The sequence below is a fragment of the Geotrypetes seraphini genome, chromosome 3 (genome assembly GCF_902459505.1).
Source record: "Geotrypetes seraphini chromosome 3, aGeoSer1.1, whole genome shotgun sequence".
In the NCBI taxonomy this organism is placed as follows: domain Eukaryota; kingdom Metazoa; phylum Chordata; class Amphibia; order Gymnophiona; family Dermophiidae; genus Geotrypetes; species Geotrypetes seraphini.
The window spans coordinates 390141356-390157575 of NC_047086.1; the positions used below are offsets into that span (position 1 = coordinate 390141356).

The 16220-nt window shown below is 46.3% G+C and overlaps 1 protein-coding gene across 5 annotated transcripts in view; it reads right to left on the reverse strand.

The window, feature by feature from the left end:
• The window catches only part of MTA3 (metastasis associated 1 family member 3), a 459795-nt gene that overhangs the window by 367855 nt on the left and 75720 nt on the right, over nucleotides 1-16220 (reverse strand). For all 5 annotated transcript variants that reach the window (XR_004538871.1, XM_033939005.1, XM_033939006.1 and 2 more), the window contains exon 3: nucleotides 12882-12975. Coding sequence is in view for 4 of the 5 variants with exons in the window: in XM_033939005.1 (XP_033794896.1) it covers nucleotides 12882-12975 (94 nt within the window). In the remaining variant the exon portion in view is untranslated. The remainder of the gene's footprint in view (nucleotides 1-12881; nucleotides 12976-16220) is intronic.

The following is a 16220-nucleotide window of genomic DNA, read 5'->3' on the forward strand; positions in this document are numbered from 1 at the left end:
CCAAGCTATCAGGTGTAGAGATTGCAGGTTGGGATGTAGAAGCGATTCCTAATTCTGAGTGAGCAGAGTAGAAAATATTGGAAGAGTCATGGGCTCCCTGGAGCTGAGTTGAAGTAGAAGGGAGAACCAATGTTGTCTGGGCCATCGTGGAGCAATGAGAATCATGGTGGCTGCTTCTCTCTTGACCTTGACTAAGGTTCTCAACATGAGAGGAAGTGGAGGGAATGCATATAGAAACAGACCTGTCCAATCCAGGAGAAAGGCATCTGCTGCCAGATGGAGAGGAGAGTAAAGTCTGGAACAAAACTGGGGCAGTTTGTGATTGTGAGGAGCCACAAACAAGCCCACTTGAGGAGTGCCCCATTGAGCAAAGATGGACTGGAGAGTTGCAGAATCAAGAGTCCATTCATGAGGTTGAAGAATTCTGCTGAGGTTGTTTGCTAGGGAATTCTTCTCCCCTTGAATGTAGACCGCCTTCAAGAACAGATTAGGAGCTGTCGCACCAAGTCCAGATTTTATGGGCCTCCTGACACAATAGGAGAGAGCCGGTACCTCCTTCTTTGTTGATGTAGTAGATTGCTACTTTATTGTCCGTGCAAAGGAGGAGGACTTGAAGGCAAAGATGATGATGAAAAGCCTTGAGGGCATAAAACTTGGCTCTGAGTTCTAAGAAACTGATGTGAAATTTCTGCTCCCTGGCAGTCTAAAACCCCTGAGTCTTCAGATCGTCCATATGAGCCTCCCAGGCATAAGGGGATGTTGTGATGATCTTGTGATGAGGGAGTAAATGAAAACAGAGACCTCTGGATAGATTGGAGGAGGTCATCCACCAGTGAAGCGACCGCAGAAGAGATGATGTCACAGATATATGTTGTGAGAGACGATCCATCACTTGAGACCACTGAGAGGCAAGTGTCCACTAAGGAGTGCGAAGATGTAGTCTTGCCAGTGGTGTAACAAGGACAGTTGAAGCCATGTGGCCCAGAAGAACCATCATATGTCTGGCAGAGATGGTTTAAAGAGGAAGCAATTGCTGACAGACGGATGAGAGTCTGAAGGCGATCTGGAGGAAGAAACGCTCTCATGAGAGTGGTGTCTAGGATTGCCCCAATGAATTGCAGACGTTGAATCGGAATGAGATGTGATCTGGGGAAGTTGACTTCAAATCCTAGAACCTGGAGAAAGGAGATGGTCTGAGATGTTGCTTGGACCACTTCCTGAGAGGAGACAGCCTTGATGAACCAGTTGACCAGGTAAGGAAAGACTTGAAGGCCGTGTGATCAGAGAGAGGCGGCCACCACAATTAGGCACTTTGTGAAGAATCTGGGAGAAGATACCAGGCCAAAGGGACGTACCTTGTATTGGTAATGACAGCAATTGATTTGAAAATGGACATACTTCCTGGAAGCTGGATGAATTGGATGTGTGTAGGCTTCCTTGAGTTCCAGGGAGCATAGCCAGTCGTTCTGATTGAGGAGAGGATAAAGCAGGGCGAGGGATAACATCCTATATTTCTCCTTGACTAGAAATTTGAGAGCTCTGAGATCCAGGATGGGTCTCAGTCCTCCGGTATTCTTGGGGACTAAGATGTAATAGGAGTAGAATCCCTGGGCCTACTGATTGAGGGGAACTTCCTCGATGGCATTCAGCAGAAGAAGGGATTGCACCTCCTGCAGAAGAAGGGAGGAATGAGCAGGGTCCAAAGCAGACTCTCTTGGAGGATTGTCTGGTGGAAGAGTCTGAAAATGTAGAGAATAACCTGACGAATGATGTTGAGGACCAATAGGTTCGTTGTGATGAGTTCCCAACGACTGATGAAAACTGAAGACGTCCTCTGTTGGGCTGAAGCAAAGTTTGAGAAATGTTGAGATTGGCTATGCTCCTGAAAAACAAAAGGCTGTGTAGATTTAGGTGGAACAGCCTACTGTTTTTGCTGTGGTTGATGGGGTTGTTGCTGTTGCTGTCTCTTCCTCCAAGGTTGAGACTGAGGTGGCTGCATAGGATTTGCAGCAAAGCGATGCTGATATGAAGACTGTTGTCTGAAAGGGCAAGCAAGTGGAGGTTTTTTCTTGGTTTTCACCACAGTATCCCACCTGGTTTTGTGGGCAGATAAATTTTGGGTGGTTGTACCTAAGGAAGCCCCAAAAAGTTCATCACCCAAACAAAGAGCATTAGCAAACCAATCTTGGTGGTTAACATCAAGCTCCGAAACTCTGAGCCAGGCTAGGCACCGCATAGCCACAGACATAGCCACAGCATGAGATGTTAGCTCAAAAGTATCATAGATAGAGCGTACCATGTATCTGTGCAGCTGTAACAAGTCAGAAATGTAATTTTGAAAAGCGGGTAATTTGCGATCAGGTAAGTATGGGTAGTATTGTGTTCAGTTTTGGAGACCGTATCTGGCAAAGAACGTAAGAAGACTTGAAGCGGTCCAGAGGAGGGCGCTGAAAATGAAAGGAGGCTTGCACCAGAAGACGTATGAGGAGAGACTGGAAGTCCTGAATATGTATACCCTAGAGGAAAGGAGAGACAGGGGAGATATGATTCAGATGTTCAAATATTTGAAGGGTATTAATGTAGAACAAAATCTTTTCCAGAGAAAGGAAAATAGTAAAACCAGAGGACATAATTTGAGGTTGAGGGGTGGTAGATTCAAAGGCAATGTTAGGAAATTCTACTTTACAGAGAGGGTGGTGGATGCCTGGAATGTGCTCCCGAGAGAGGTGGTGGAGAGTAAAACTGTGACTGAGTTCAAAGAAGCGTGGGATGAACACAGAGGATCTAGAATCAGAAAATAATATTAAAAATTGAACTAAGGCCAGTTCTGGACAGACTTGCATGGTCTGTGTCTGTATATGGCCGTTTGGTGGAGGATGGGCTGGAGAGGGCTTCAATTGCTGGGAGGGTGTAGATGCCCTGGAGTAGGTTTTAACGGAGATTTTGGCAGTTGGAACTCAAGCACAGTACCGGGTACAACTTTAGATTCTTGCTCAGAAATAATTAAGAAGAAAAAATTTTTAAAAAAATTTAAATTGAATCAGGTTGGGCAGGCTGGATGGACCACTCAGGTCTTTATCTGCCGTCATCTACTATGTTACTATGTTAAATAATAGCTTAACCACAACTCAAATCCTCAATATGAGATCCAAGAAGTAGAATCGGCAAGTTCAAAATTAATAGGAAAACTTAATAAAGAAAAAAGATTAATTAGCTGAGGTAGGAAATCAAACATTAGATTATGAGCAGCCACCTGGACTTTCAGAGATCCAAGATGGCTGACGGAACAGTCAATGAGCACTCATATTTTCCCTCCTACAAGGCGAGCCCCTGACAAGAAAGTTGTCAATTGGCTAGGATCAAAGAAAACATTTTTTCATATGATATAATATCACACATTTACACGGATGACGAAGAAAAAAGTCGTCCTGAGGGCAATAACTCCTGGCTTTAAGATCAAGAATTTACGTCGACGTTTCTGCGTGTCCCATGCCAGTTCTGGAAACATTAATATTTTGTGTCCAAGAAATTCTTTTTGTTTGTTTTTATAGAAAAGTCTAAGTAACCAATTCTTTTCTGGTGCTAAAGCAACTGTAAGGAGGAGCGTTGCAGCTGTTGCTGTTGCCACTTCCCTATTCGAAAGTTCCAAGATTGTTGAGATATTAAGTGGTTGTTGGTCATCTTCTTGTGATTTTAATTGCTCTCCACTTTTGATAGGTAAATAATACACTTGGGTTAGTGGTGGTAACATATCCTCTGGAATTTCTAAAGTTTCCATCATATAATGTTTCAACATGTCTCTAGGAGTTACTGCCACAACTCTAGGAAAATTAATCAATCTTAAGTTGTTAGTGCAAGAGAAATTTTCTAAAGGCTCTAGTTTTCTTTTTAATTGATGTTCTCTCTCACTAATGTTTCTGTGATTTGTTTGGAAACTTTTATTTCCTGAGAAAAGTTCACAGTGGAATTTGTTAAATCTTGTAATTCAACTTAGAAATTTTTAATGTCAGTTTCTTGGGCTTTAAGTTTATGCTCCAGCTGAACCAGCTGGGCCTTAATTAATTTTGCCAGATAGCTTCAAGAGTTACCTCTCTGGGCTTCTTAAGTATAAAGGAAACATTTTTAAATTCAATATTCTCACCACTGTTATCTCCTCCTGACGGTGACTTTCCTGTTCGCGATCCACCCTCAGAGTTAATTCCTCAGCGTCCACAGGGCTCTCCTACAAATGCAGGGAGTCCAACTCCAAGCTCCACACCATGTTCCTAGTGGCCTCCGGGAAGAAATGCGCACCCCCTTCCGGGAGCTCCTCCACCTGTGGGGAGCTGGAAAGCTGAGGAGGAGAGGGAGGTGCTCTGGCGTTAGGGTTCAAGGTGGTCTCTAGACCCAGGGAGATCGCCTCCGTCTCGCCGCTACGGAGTGCCTCCAGCAGGTATGCCAACGCCCCTGAGATCTCCTGCATTCAACACAGGAGCTCCTCAATATTGCTGAGATTGGTTGGGCCAGAACGCCGCGAGGCTCCAGCAGCGCTACAGCCTCTCCTTTTCGGCATAATCGCAGGTAAAGTCCTTTAAAGAATAGAAACAAGCAGTGTTGAGCAAGCGCACTGCAACGAACTGCTCAGCTAACTGTTCCGTCAGCCATCTTGGATCTCTGAAAGTCCAGGTGGCTGCTCATAATCTAATGCATCCAAAAGTTGTTTTAATTTTTTTGAGTCAGCTTCAAGGGGTATAGAAAGAGTCTCTGCCATGTCTTTCAAAAATTTTGTGAAAGAAGACTTATCTGCTCTCTGAGAAGGTTCTTGAGAAGATGGAAGGTGAGAGTCTTTATCTAAAGAGACATCCTCAGACAGAACAGGCTCTTCAGAATCACCCCAGAGGTCCGAGTCCTGTGTGGGTGGAAGGCGGTGTCGAGCACTGGGTGTCGATGGTTCCGTATGTTTCATCTTCTTCAAGGCCTTACCCAATTTGATCGACATCGTCTTGAGAGATGTTTGGGAAGAAGAACCGTGTCAAGCTGTCTCCGACATCAAGCGTTTAGCCAACTCAGACGGCACCGAGGAAGATTTTTGAAATGTCGACACCGAGGCTGCAAATATCAGTGCCAATATGGAAGACTCAGCCGGACTAGCACCAGGGGAGTTAGCATTGCCGTAACAGGGAATAAGCTGTAACTGCTCCCTTAACTCCTCCCGCAGCAGTTCTTGAATTTGCTGCTTTAGAGTGGGCACCAGTACCTTTGGCTTTTTTGCCGGTACTGTCAGTGCGGCTCTGCTCTCCGGCGATGAGGAGGCCGATGTTAAGGCACTCACCGCAATAGGAGCCGAGCGTTTCTTGGGTCTCTTCGAAGTCTGCAGGACTTGGCTCACTACTTAAGTGACCTGGGAGCCCGAAGTGGTGGGGGAAGGCTTACCCACTGCATGCGACACTGAAGATGAATCCATCGACGTCGGATGTTGCGACGTTGACTTTGGTGCGGACCCCGACATCGGCGCTTGTGTTGAATCACCCTCCATAGCAGAACCGAAGAGGAGATGTTGTTGAATAAGACGATTTTAAGTGTACTCTTCTGGAGTGAGGAGCAAGTGCAAGATTCAGCCCTATGCTCCGGCCCCAAACACTGGAGGTATCAGCGATACGGATCTGTGATAGAAATAGGACAAGCACACCGTCCACGCTTCTTAAAACCCGTTTGAGGACGGGACATGGAGGGAAAAATGGCCTCGGCAAAATCGAAAGTTGAGGCACGAGGAGTGAAACAGGCCCTGCTGAAAAAGTGACTTTTTTTTTTTTTTTTTTACTATAAAAAAAGAAAGAAAAGAAGAAAACAAATACTGACTAAAAAGCCAAAAAATTAGCCGCGTGAGCGGGAAGGCAGCGAAAAAATATCAACAGCTGTTGATGAGCAACTTCTTAGCTCCGCGGAAACTAAGAAACTGAGGGACTGCACGTCCTATGTCGGGCGGGAAGACACTTGTGCATATGCAGTTTGGGCTATTGCGAACTTTCTAAAGACTTAAAGTGGCTATGCACTTTTAAAGTGGTCCGTACCGGGGCACCGTCAGTGATGTCATCCATTCGTGAGAATATGCTGCCTGCTTGTCCTGGGATAAAAATTGGTACCTGGTTGCTTAGGTACACTTTTCAAAGTATTTTCTATGTTGGTCTCTTTCTTCCCTCTAGCTCTAGGCTGTGGAATGGGTTTAGGTTTGTCTGAGCACTGGGTCAATTTAGCTGCCATTTCATCAGCAACTGGCTTCTCTGGGTTTCCACTGGAATTCATAGGAACTTCCCTGTGACAATGGCCACTATGGCCTTCAGACAGATGTTACCAAAGCCTATATATTCAATTTTATTTTATTACTTACACTAAAGTCATGTTTGAGTATTTACAGTAGAATCTCAGTTATCCGTCACCCATGGAGATTGGTGGATATCGAATAACTTTTTCTGGTTAATTGAGAGTGTGTGTTAGAAACCTTGTCTAACACACTCTCAATTCCCCACCCCCTTCTTCCTGCCCTGATGCACCAGCGGTCCTGAGTCAAAGTCCTCCTCCTCCCTTCCTCAAGCCACGAATTGGAAGAAGCAAGTGGTGATCCTGAACCGTGAAGTCGCTTGCTCCCGCTCTGCTGCTCGTGGCCAACCCCAGCAAGACCTTTCTTCTGATCTGTTGTAAGTGACGCATCAGAGGAAAAGTCTTGCCGGGGCAGGCCACTAGCAGCCTGTGCCTCCTGTAGACCACTGCACTTTGGGTAAGGAAAAGAAAGAGAGAGGGAGCGAGGGAGTTTGTGGTTCAGGACCTCTGCCGCAGGTACTTCAGGAAGGAAGGAAGGAGGTGCGTAGCTGTTTTGGGACTTGAGGGAGGGAGGGAGGATTTGCAGCTCAGGACGCTACCACTGGTGCTTCGGGGGACATTTTGGGACTTTTATTTTCCACTGGCAATTTTTTTTGCCGGTTGTGTGAGAGTCCTGGTTAACTGAGACGCTGCTGTATTTATTTGAAAAATTTATATCCCACTCTAAGCAATAAAAATAAACAGCATTAATTATAAAACATGTAAGATAAAATAAAATAATACAAACACATTGTGTGACAATATCTATCAAACATCAAATATTGTCTCTTTATCCAAAGATGTTATCTTGTGCCCACAAAACAGAAATTTGCCCTGACTTAAGCGTTGGTTCTTATCAATTTATCTATATGCATGGAGAAATAAATAAGCTATCAAATGTTTTCTAAATATCAGTATTTGGATATGGGATCATAAAGCTGAGATTAATGATTTCCATTATATAAGTTTAGCAATAAAGAATGATCATCTCAATTTTTTGGCAGATGGCTTTCAAAGTCTAAAGATCAAGGAAATCAAAAATATGGAAGGTAGAACAAATGCTCAGTTGAGCTCTTCAATCAATGCCTTAAATATCGATGTGACTCGAACTGAATTCTCCATTTGAGAAAAAAAGAATTGACAATATATGCTCAAAACAACTGTCTCTACTTTAATTTGAGCCACTACATTCTGAATGTGCTGAAGGGCATATAAAGAACATTCAGAGACACCCAAATAAAACCACTGCAATAACCTAGGTACAATATCATCAAAATCTGGATGACAGTGCAAAAATTTTTAAACAAGTCTTCTTAACTAAAGATAGAATTTGAGCCTTCACTATAACTTGAAATCAAGAATAATTCTTAATATCTAACTGTGATGAAATAAAGCACAGTTACTTACCATAACAGGTGCTATCCAGGGACAGCAGGCAGATATTCTCTACATGTGGGTGACGTCATCCACGGAGCCCCGACGTGGACAGCTTTTCAAGCAAACTTGATTGAAGATTTCAAGTTTGCTGGTGCTGCACCACACATGTGTGTGTGTGCCTTCCCGCTCCACTAGAGGGCGCATCCCCTCCTCGTGGTCTTCAGTTCAGATAGCTAGCAAAGAAGCCAACCCCGGGGAGGTGGGAGGGTTGCGAGAATATCTGCCTGCTGTCCCTGGATAACACCTGTTACGGTAAGTAACTGTGCTTTATCCCAGGACAAGCAGGCAGCATATTCTCTACATGTGGTGGGTGACCTCCAAGCTAACCAAAAAGGGACAGAGGGAAGTTGGCAATTCAGGAAAACAGATTACGCAAAACCGGACAGTAGTGAGAGGTGAAGGTATGAACCGAAGACCAAGTGGCAGCCTTGCAGATCTCCTCAATTAGCGTGGACCTGAGGAAAGCGATATAAGCTGCCATCGCTCGGACTTTATGTCCCGTGACCCGACCATGCAGCGAGAGACCAGCCTGAGCGTAGCAGAAGGAAATACAAGCAGCCAACCTGTTGGACAAGGTGCGCTTGGAAACAGGACGTCCCAACCTATTTGGATCAAAAGACAAGAACAACTGAGGAACCTTCCAATGAGACTGGGTGCGTTGGAGATAGAACGCCAATGCCCTCTTACAGTCAAGAGTATGAAGCGCCAGCTCTCCAGGATGAGAGTGGGGCTTCGGAAAAAACACCGGAAGAACAATGCAATGATTAAGGTGAAAATCTGACACCACCTTAGGCAAGAACTTGGGATGAGTGCGGAGGACCACCTTATCATGATGAAAAACAGTAAAAGGTGGGTCCGCAACCAAAGCCTAAAGCTCACTAACCCTGCGAGCAGAGGTGAGAGCAAGCAGAAAGATCATCTTCCAAGTAAGGAACTTCAGATGAGCTTTGTCCATGGGTTCAAACGGTGGTTTCATCAATTGAGCAAGAACCACATTCAGATCCCAAACCACAGGGGGAGGCTTGAGAGGAGGATGGGCATTCAAGAGACCCCTCATGAAACGAGAAACCATGGGGTAGACAGAAAGCGACTTCCCATCAAGCTGCCGATGGAAGGCAGCAATCGCACTAAGATGTACACGAACAGAATTGGTCTTGAGGCCAGACCGAGACAAATGAAGCAAATAATCTAAAACCTAAGATAAAGAAGCAGACAATGGTTCCACCTGATTCGAAGCACACCACGTGGCAAATCTAATCCACTTCTGGGCATAACACTGCCTAGTAGAAGCTTTCCAAGAAGCTTCCAGAACATCCCACACCGACTGGGACAACTCAAGGGAAGGAGTCAGGTGGAAAGGAACCAAGCCGTCAGATGTAGTGACTACAGATTGGGATGCAAGAGCGAACCCCGACTCTGAGACAGCAGAGAAGGAAACACAGGCAGAAGTAGAGGATCCCTGACACTGAGTTGAAGAAGCAGGGAAAACCACGGCTGCTGAGGCCACCGAGGAGCGATCAGAATCATGGTGGCGTGGGCAGTCCTCAGATGGACATGAGACCTCAGAATCAACGGGAAAGGAGGAAACGCATACAGGAACCTGCCCGTCCAATCCAAAAGGAATGCATCGGCCTCGAGACGATCAGGGGAGAACACCAGGGAGCAGAACAGAGGCAACTTGTGATTGAGGGGTGAGGCGAAGAGATCTATCTGCGGAGTCCCCCACTGAAGAAACACCTGTCGCAGAGCCCGGGAATGGAGCGACCATTCGTGCGGCTGCAGAAGGCGGCTTAACTTGTCCACCAGACAGTTGTGTTCGCCCTGGATATACACCGCACGAAGAAAGATGTTGTGGCAGAACGCCCAATTCCAAAGACAAAGAGCTTCCTTGCAAAGAGACAGGGAACCCATACCCCCCTGCTTGTTCACGTAATACATCGCCACCTGGTTGTCCGTGCGTACCAGGACCACCCGATCCTGAAGCAAATGCCGGAAGGCCACCAATGCACTAGAAATGGCCCGAAGCTCCAACACGCTGATGTGACAATGGTAGTCCGCACTCGACCAAAGGCCCTGCGTACACAGCCCGTCGAGATGCGCTCCCCAAGCATACGCCGAAGAGTCCGTCGTGAGGACCTTGTGATGCGGAGGAGCAAGAAAGAGCAAACCTCTGGAAAGATTGGAAGAGCTGGTCCACCAACGGAGCGAGCGTTTCAAGGAGGGAGTCACCGCAATGCGATGAGAAATGGGATCCCGATCCTGCCGCCACTGAGAAGCCAGAGTCCACTGAGGGACCTTCATATGCAGTCTCGCAAACAGTGTGACATGCACGGTGGAGGCCATGCGTCCCAAGAGGACCATCATCTGCTTTGCCGAGACCAAAGTCCGTAGGGACACCTGCCAGCTCAGCCGCACGTGCGCAGCCTGCCGAGGGGGAGGCAGGAACGACCGGAGGCGAACCATGTCCAGCACGGCCCCGATAAACTGTAGGGACTGAAAGGGGTACAACTGAGACTTGAGGAAGTTCACCTCGAACCCCAGATGCTGAAGGAAGGTAATAGTCTGACAGGTCGCTGAAATAACCCCTTCCTTGGTCGAGGCCTTGATCAACCAATCGTCGAGGTACGGGAAAACCTGAAGGCCCATCGACCGCAGAGCCGCCGCCACCACCACCACGAGGCACTTCGTAAAGACTCCAGGGAGGAAGCAAGCCCGAACGGGTGGACCCTGTACTGCAGATGCAGGTCCCCGACCTGAAAGCAGAGGAACCGGCGACAGGCCAGATGAACTCGCACGTGAGTATAGGCCTCCTTCAGATTGAGGGAACACATCCAGTCGCCCTTGTTCAGCAACGGATACAAAACAGGAAGCGAGAGCATCCGGAACTTTTCCCGAACCAGGAACATGTTCAGCTTCCGGAGGTCCAGGATAGGACGGAGGTCCTCGGTCTTTTTGGGGACCAGGAAGTACCGGGAGTAAAACCCCTGTGCCTGCTGAGAAAGGGGGAACCTCCTCCACAGCCCGAAGACGAAGAAGAGCCTGAGCCTCCAGAAGGAGCAAGGGAAGCTGCGCTTGATTCAAAAGAGACCCGCTGGGAGGATTGTCCGGAGGCAACGCCCGGAAATTTAGCGAATACCCCTCTCCAACAACGGAGAGGACCCACACGTCCGAAGTGATGCGGGTCCAGGCCAGGTAGAATGCCCAGAGACGGCCCCCGATAGGAAGAGGGGCGATTTCTGAAGCGGAGGGTGCCCGCCCCCATCCGCTCAGCCAGTCTAAAAGACGGTGCGGGCTTAGACACAGCAGAGGTCTGAGGCTTAGGGGGAGCCCGTTGCTGCCGCTGGCGTTGAGGAGGCGGATGATAGAAGGTAGGTGTAGATTTCTGCGGGTATTGCCGGGGCGGCAGCCGATATGCCTTTGAAGGAGTGGGCTTCGGCTTAGGGCGCACCAAGGATGCAAAGGACCGCTCGTGCTTCCCTCGAGTACTGCGCTGGTACGTCAGTGTCCACAAGCATGGAAGTCGAGGAGGCCCAGCTGAGAGAACGAGGGGGAGTTGATCACTGCTTGCATTTAGAATGCCTGGAAGGCGATGAACCGGGGTATGAGGAACGGAGACTCGTGGAGCCCGCCCCAGCAAGCCCATGGAAGAGACCTTCCTACGCGGCAGTGAGGCGGGGGTCTCGACCTCGAAGCTCTTAGGCACGGAGACCGAGAAGGCAAAGGAGGACGTCGAGGAGGAGGATCAGACAGCATGAGGTCCGACGGCTCGATGGACCCTGTCGTGCGAGGACCCGGTGACCTACCCCGCCTCGGGGGAGAGTCTCTGGACCGCTTCGTGGATCGCTGCCTAGAAGAAGAGGTACGCTTAGGCCGGCGCTTCGAGCGAGGTCAGGCGGCGGGAGAAGTCTGCCTCGAGGGAGCAGGCAAGGAGTCACTCGAGGAGAAACGCTGGGACCGACGCACCTTACCTCGAGAGCCCTCGGCGCAACGCTCAGGCTGGTCAACAACAAGTGAGATCGAGGCCGGGGCAAGCTAAGCCAAAGCAGAGGAGATCTGCGAGGTTAAGATAACCTCAAGCATATCCTCGAACATCGGCACCAAGACGAAAGGATTTGGATGGACTGGTGCAGCAGTGCGCTCCAACGAGGGCGACCTCGATGTAGAGTATTCCCTGAAAGTGGAGGCACGCTTTGGAGGAGGTCTCGTAGAGACCAGCAGAACTACACTCACTGCCTGGGTGGCCAGAGACTCCGAGGATGGCTTCTTTGGTAGCTGAGCTGAACCTGAAGAAGGAAGAGGAGACTTACCCGAGGCCGAGGTCTTTGAAGCCGGAATTGCCGAGGCCTTTGAAGTCGAGGAAGACTTACTCGGGGCTGAGGCCTTCGAGGCCGATGTCGAGGCCAAGGCCGATACCATGGTCAAGGTCTTATCCCCAGGTTGGTCCATGGCGAAGAGCTCCGCAATTTTAGACTGCCGTCGACGAAAAGCCCGAGGTTGAAGAGTGGCACAATGCGGGCAAGAAGCTGTAGGGTGATCAACACCAAGACAAAGTATACACCAACGGTGCAGGTCAGTGATCGAGAGCACCCGACCGTACTGTGTGCACTTTTTGAACCCGGTAACAGGCCAGGACATAAAGTAGGAAAAAAAGGCCGCGGCCACGCGAGGCCGGCGGCCAAGGAAAAAACCGGGGACCCCCGGCGCGATCAATGATTTTTTTTTTTAAACAAAAACAGTAAAGACATAGGGCGCAGCGACTTCCAATCGTAAAAAAACAATAAAAGAAGCCGCGGTGCTAAAAACGACGCAGAGAAGAGACAGGGCTTTCTGGCTCCGCGGAAAACTAAGAACTAAGGACCACGTTGAGGCAACGCACCCTCTAGCTGAGCGGGAAGGCACACGCATGCGCGGTGCAGCACTAGAAAACTTTAAGATCTTCAATCAAGTTTGCTTGAAAAGCTGTCCATGACGGGACTCCGTGGATGACGTCACCCACATTAGAGAATATGCTGCCTGCTTATCCTAGGATAAATATTGTTACTTCCCATTATCCTGAAGAAATAGGAAAATCTTTACTTAATAAATAGTAAATAAACACACATACTTACTAGAATGTTTGTCTGCCAGCATTATGAGGCTGTTGGAAATATCCCGTCGTCTGTAATAGCATACTACTTTTGCTTCTACATTACCACTGGCAGTCTATGAAGTAAAAATTGAAAATATATTGCTTAAAATGGTATCTATTGTTATCTTAATGAGCTGTTCAAGTTTTGGAAAATGTCTACTGAACATGACTAAACAGCTAAAAAACAAAGCAACCCTTTTACTAATGTTTAGTACATGCTGGGTACACTAAGGGCTCCTTTTATCAAGGTGCGCCAAAGGTACACCAAAAAAAGGTACACCAAAAAAAGTAACGCCTCGTCAATGGAGGCGTTAGCGACTAGCACGGCAGTCGGTTGAACGCGCGGTATTCCGCACGTTAACCGCCTACCGCAGCTTGATAAAAGGAGCCCTAAGTGCCATGTGGCCCATAAGTATAAAATAGGACATGCAACATTTAGTGCATACTAATGTTTGTTTTCGCATGCTAAGTTTTAGTAAAAGGGCTCCAAATTTGCTTCTCATTTGCACACATTTACACACATTTTCTGAAGACACTAGTTTACCAGCCAGGTTACGTCACTGTACTTAGACACTAAGGAAGAAATTTAGAAAGGATTTTTCAAGCTCAAAGTCCATTTTATTCATATAAAAAGGATTTTATTAAATTACCCAAGTTTACATGCATAAAAGTATACAAGGGACAGGTATTCTTTTAAATGAAATCTGCATGTAGGCATATTCAGGGGTGAAATTTGGGCATAGAACAGGCAGAGTCACAATTTATACATGTACTGGTTGATATTCTGCTGACCAATCTGTTGTCTTTGATCACAGATTACAAAACCTTCAAAAAAGAAACTAAAACTCTACTCTTCAAAAAATACATAAAACCTATTTAACACGACCAGATCCATCCCAAGCTCCACCTACTACAGTGTCTACTCCTTATCAAATCTAAAATGTTCAAATTACCCAACATGTATTACCTAACTTCACAATTCTTATGTAATCTGCCTATATATCTTGTAACTTCATGACAACTCTTATGTAATCTGCCTTGAACTGCAAGGTAATGGCGGAATAGAAATCACTAATGTAATGTAATGTAATATTCAAATGGTTTACAAGAAACAGCCACTGACAGATAAAACTCACTTGTATGGAGCTATCTGTTGATGTTCAATGGCACTTACCGGGTTATCACCACTGAAAACTAGCAGTTAGCATTCCAGGGTAAAGTCAGCACTTAACGAGACAGAGTAACCACATGAATGGAAATGCATAAAACAGAGTCCTCTCTTTAAGCTGCAACCCATCACCAGTTAAGTTCTGAATATCAATTTATCCAGCTGTGTGTTAGCCAGCACAGCATAAACCAGATAGTGAAATGCCAAAGCCCGGACATGGCCCAGCTTCAAAAATCCAGGAACATCATTGATGGCTCACCGCCACCAGCTGAATATTTACGAGAACAATGTGGCCAATCTGGAGTTATTAAGATCACACCAGGAAGAGTGGTTTTGCAATTCTGTGGAAGACTTCGCCAGTCATGGACCACAGCAGAAAGACATATAAGGGCTCCAGACATAACATAACACCAGACTTCTAGACCGCATAACTGTTAGTTCGATGAGGTTTACAAAAGTTTATAAAAGTAGTACAATAAAGTGGTGCAATGCATTGATCCCTAATGTTCCTTCTCTTTTTCTGTTCCTTCTCTTTCTGAAGAAGGCAGAGCACTTTGCATTCTGACATGATGCCATCAGATGAAATGCAGGTTTCCCCCAATGATACACCAGGTTCCCTTGGCCCCAAATGCTGCCTGGCTACTAATCTGCTCCTATGTTCCACAAACCTTCCCCAAGTTGCCAAAGCTTACAATAATTCTCCTCAAGCAGCCAGTGACAGCCTCCTACATTGGAGCCCTCCCAGGACCCTCTTTCAAGGAAGGGCATTAGAGGCTCAACGATGACCCTTGCATAAACAGTCTGAACAACTCGCTTCAGACCATGGAGAGGGAAGATAGAAAAATGGCTGCCATTTCCACAGTCAGCAGCTGCACTGACAGGAGGCACCACTGTTCTACAAACACTTCCTTATGATATCACTGCAGTTGGTGAAGAGCATTTTTTAGTTTCATATTTTCACTGACGACTCAGATATCAAATGATTTCTGATGTAACCTTTCTTCTTTTACTATCACTGGACATGGATCTTCAGTGTACTGGTTTAAGAAATCATACTTGCTTTCTTTTTTTATTTTGTTGTTCTAATGGTTTTGTAATTACTTTGAAAATGCTTTCTTGTTTGCCGTTTGTGGCATGGGGGTGAGGGCTCTCTATGCATTTTTGAGTGACTTGCACTCATGCCAGCTTTTAGGCTGTTTGGCTTGTGTTTGTATTTCATGATTGAGGATCAGGGTAGGGGTGGAGGAGTGCTGGTCAGTGCAAGGTATGGGAGGAATGGAATATTATTTTAATGTGGTTCTTGAAATGATTTGCAGACGTTATTTTGTGATAGTCATCCCAGGTTACTACTGGTTAGATAGTGCCTGGGCACCTAAACCTTAATATTTCTTTCTTCTTCTTGTTTCTGATATCTAGTTAAATTTAGGAAAATAGGTAATCATAATTTAAACATTATTTCATGGAATGTGGTTGGAATCTTGTCTCCAGTAAAAATATGGGAAGATTAGGTACTTACCGCGATAATCTTCTTTCTATTAACACAGCATACAAATCCTAACAACAGGTGAATATCCCCAATACTTGCGAGTTCATTGCAGGAGGATGAAATTTATATTCATCAACTCCACCTCCTTCTCTACTGCTGTGGAACCCCCTTCAGTTAGTACCAAAGCAATCGAACAGCACTAAAACACAAAAATTTTCCTGGCAAGCCCAAATGAAAAAATCACTACAACCACAATACATGTAAATGGCCACGACCACCCAATACTAAAAGCTATAAAAATACTGGGAGTCACCCTGGATACCCACTTGACCTTGACCGATCACATAAACTCAGTGACAAAAAAATGCTTCTTCAACCTTTGGAAACTGAAAACCATAAAAAAATACTTCGACCCTTTATCCTTCAGAATATTGGTACAGTCATTGATTCTATCCATTATTTACTTGGGGATACCTAAAAGAAACGTGAGAAAATTGAGAATAGTTCAAAACACGGCCATCCGCCTAATATTCGGACTAAAGAAAAGTGATCATGTTAGCCCCTTCTACAAACTGTTGCATTGGTTACCAATTGAAGCACAAATTCAATTCAAATTCTCCTGCCTTTGCTACAAACTAATCTGGGGAATAGCCCCCAACTACCTG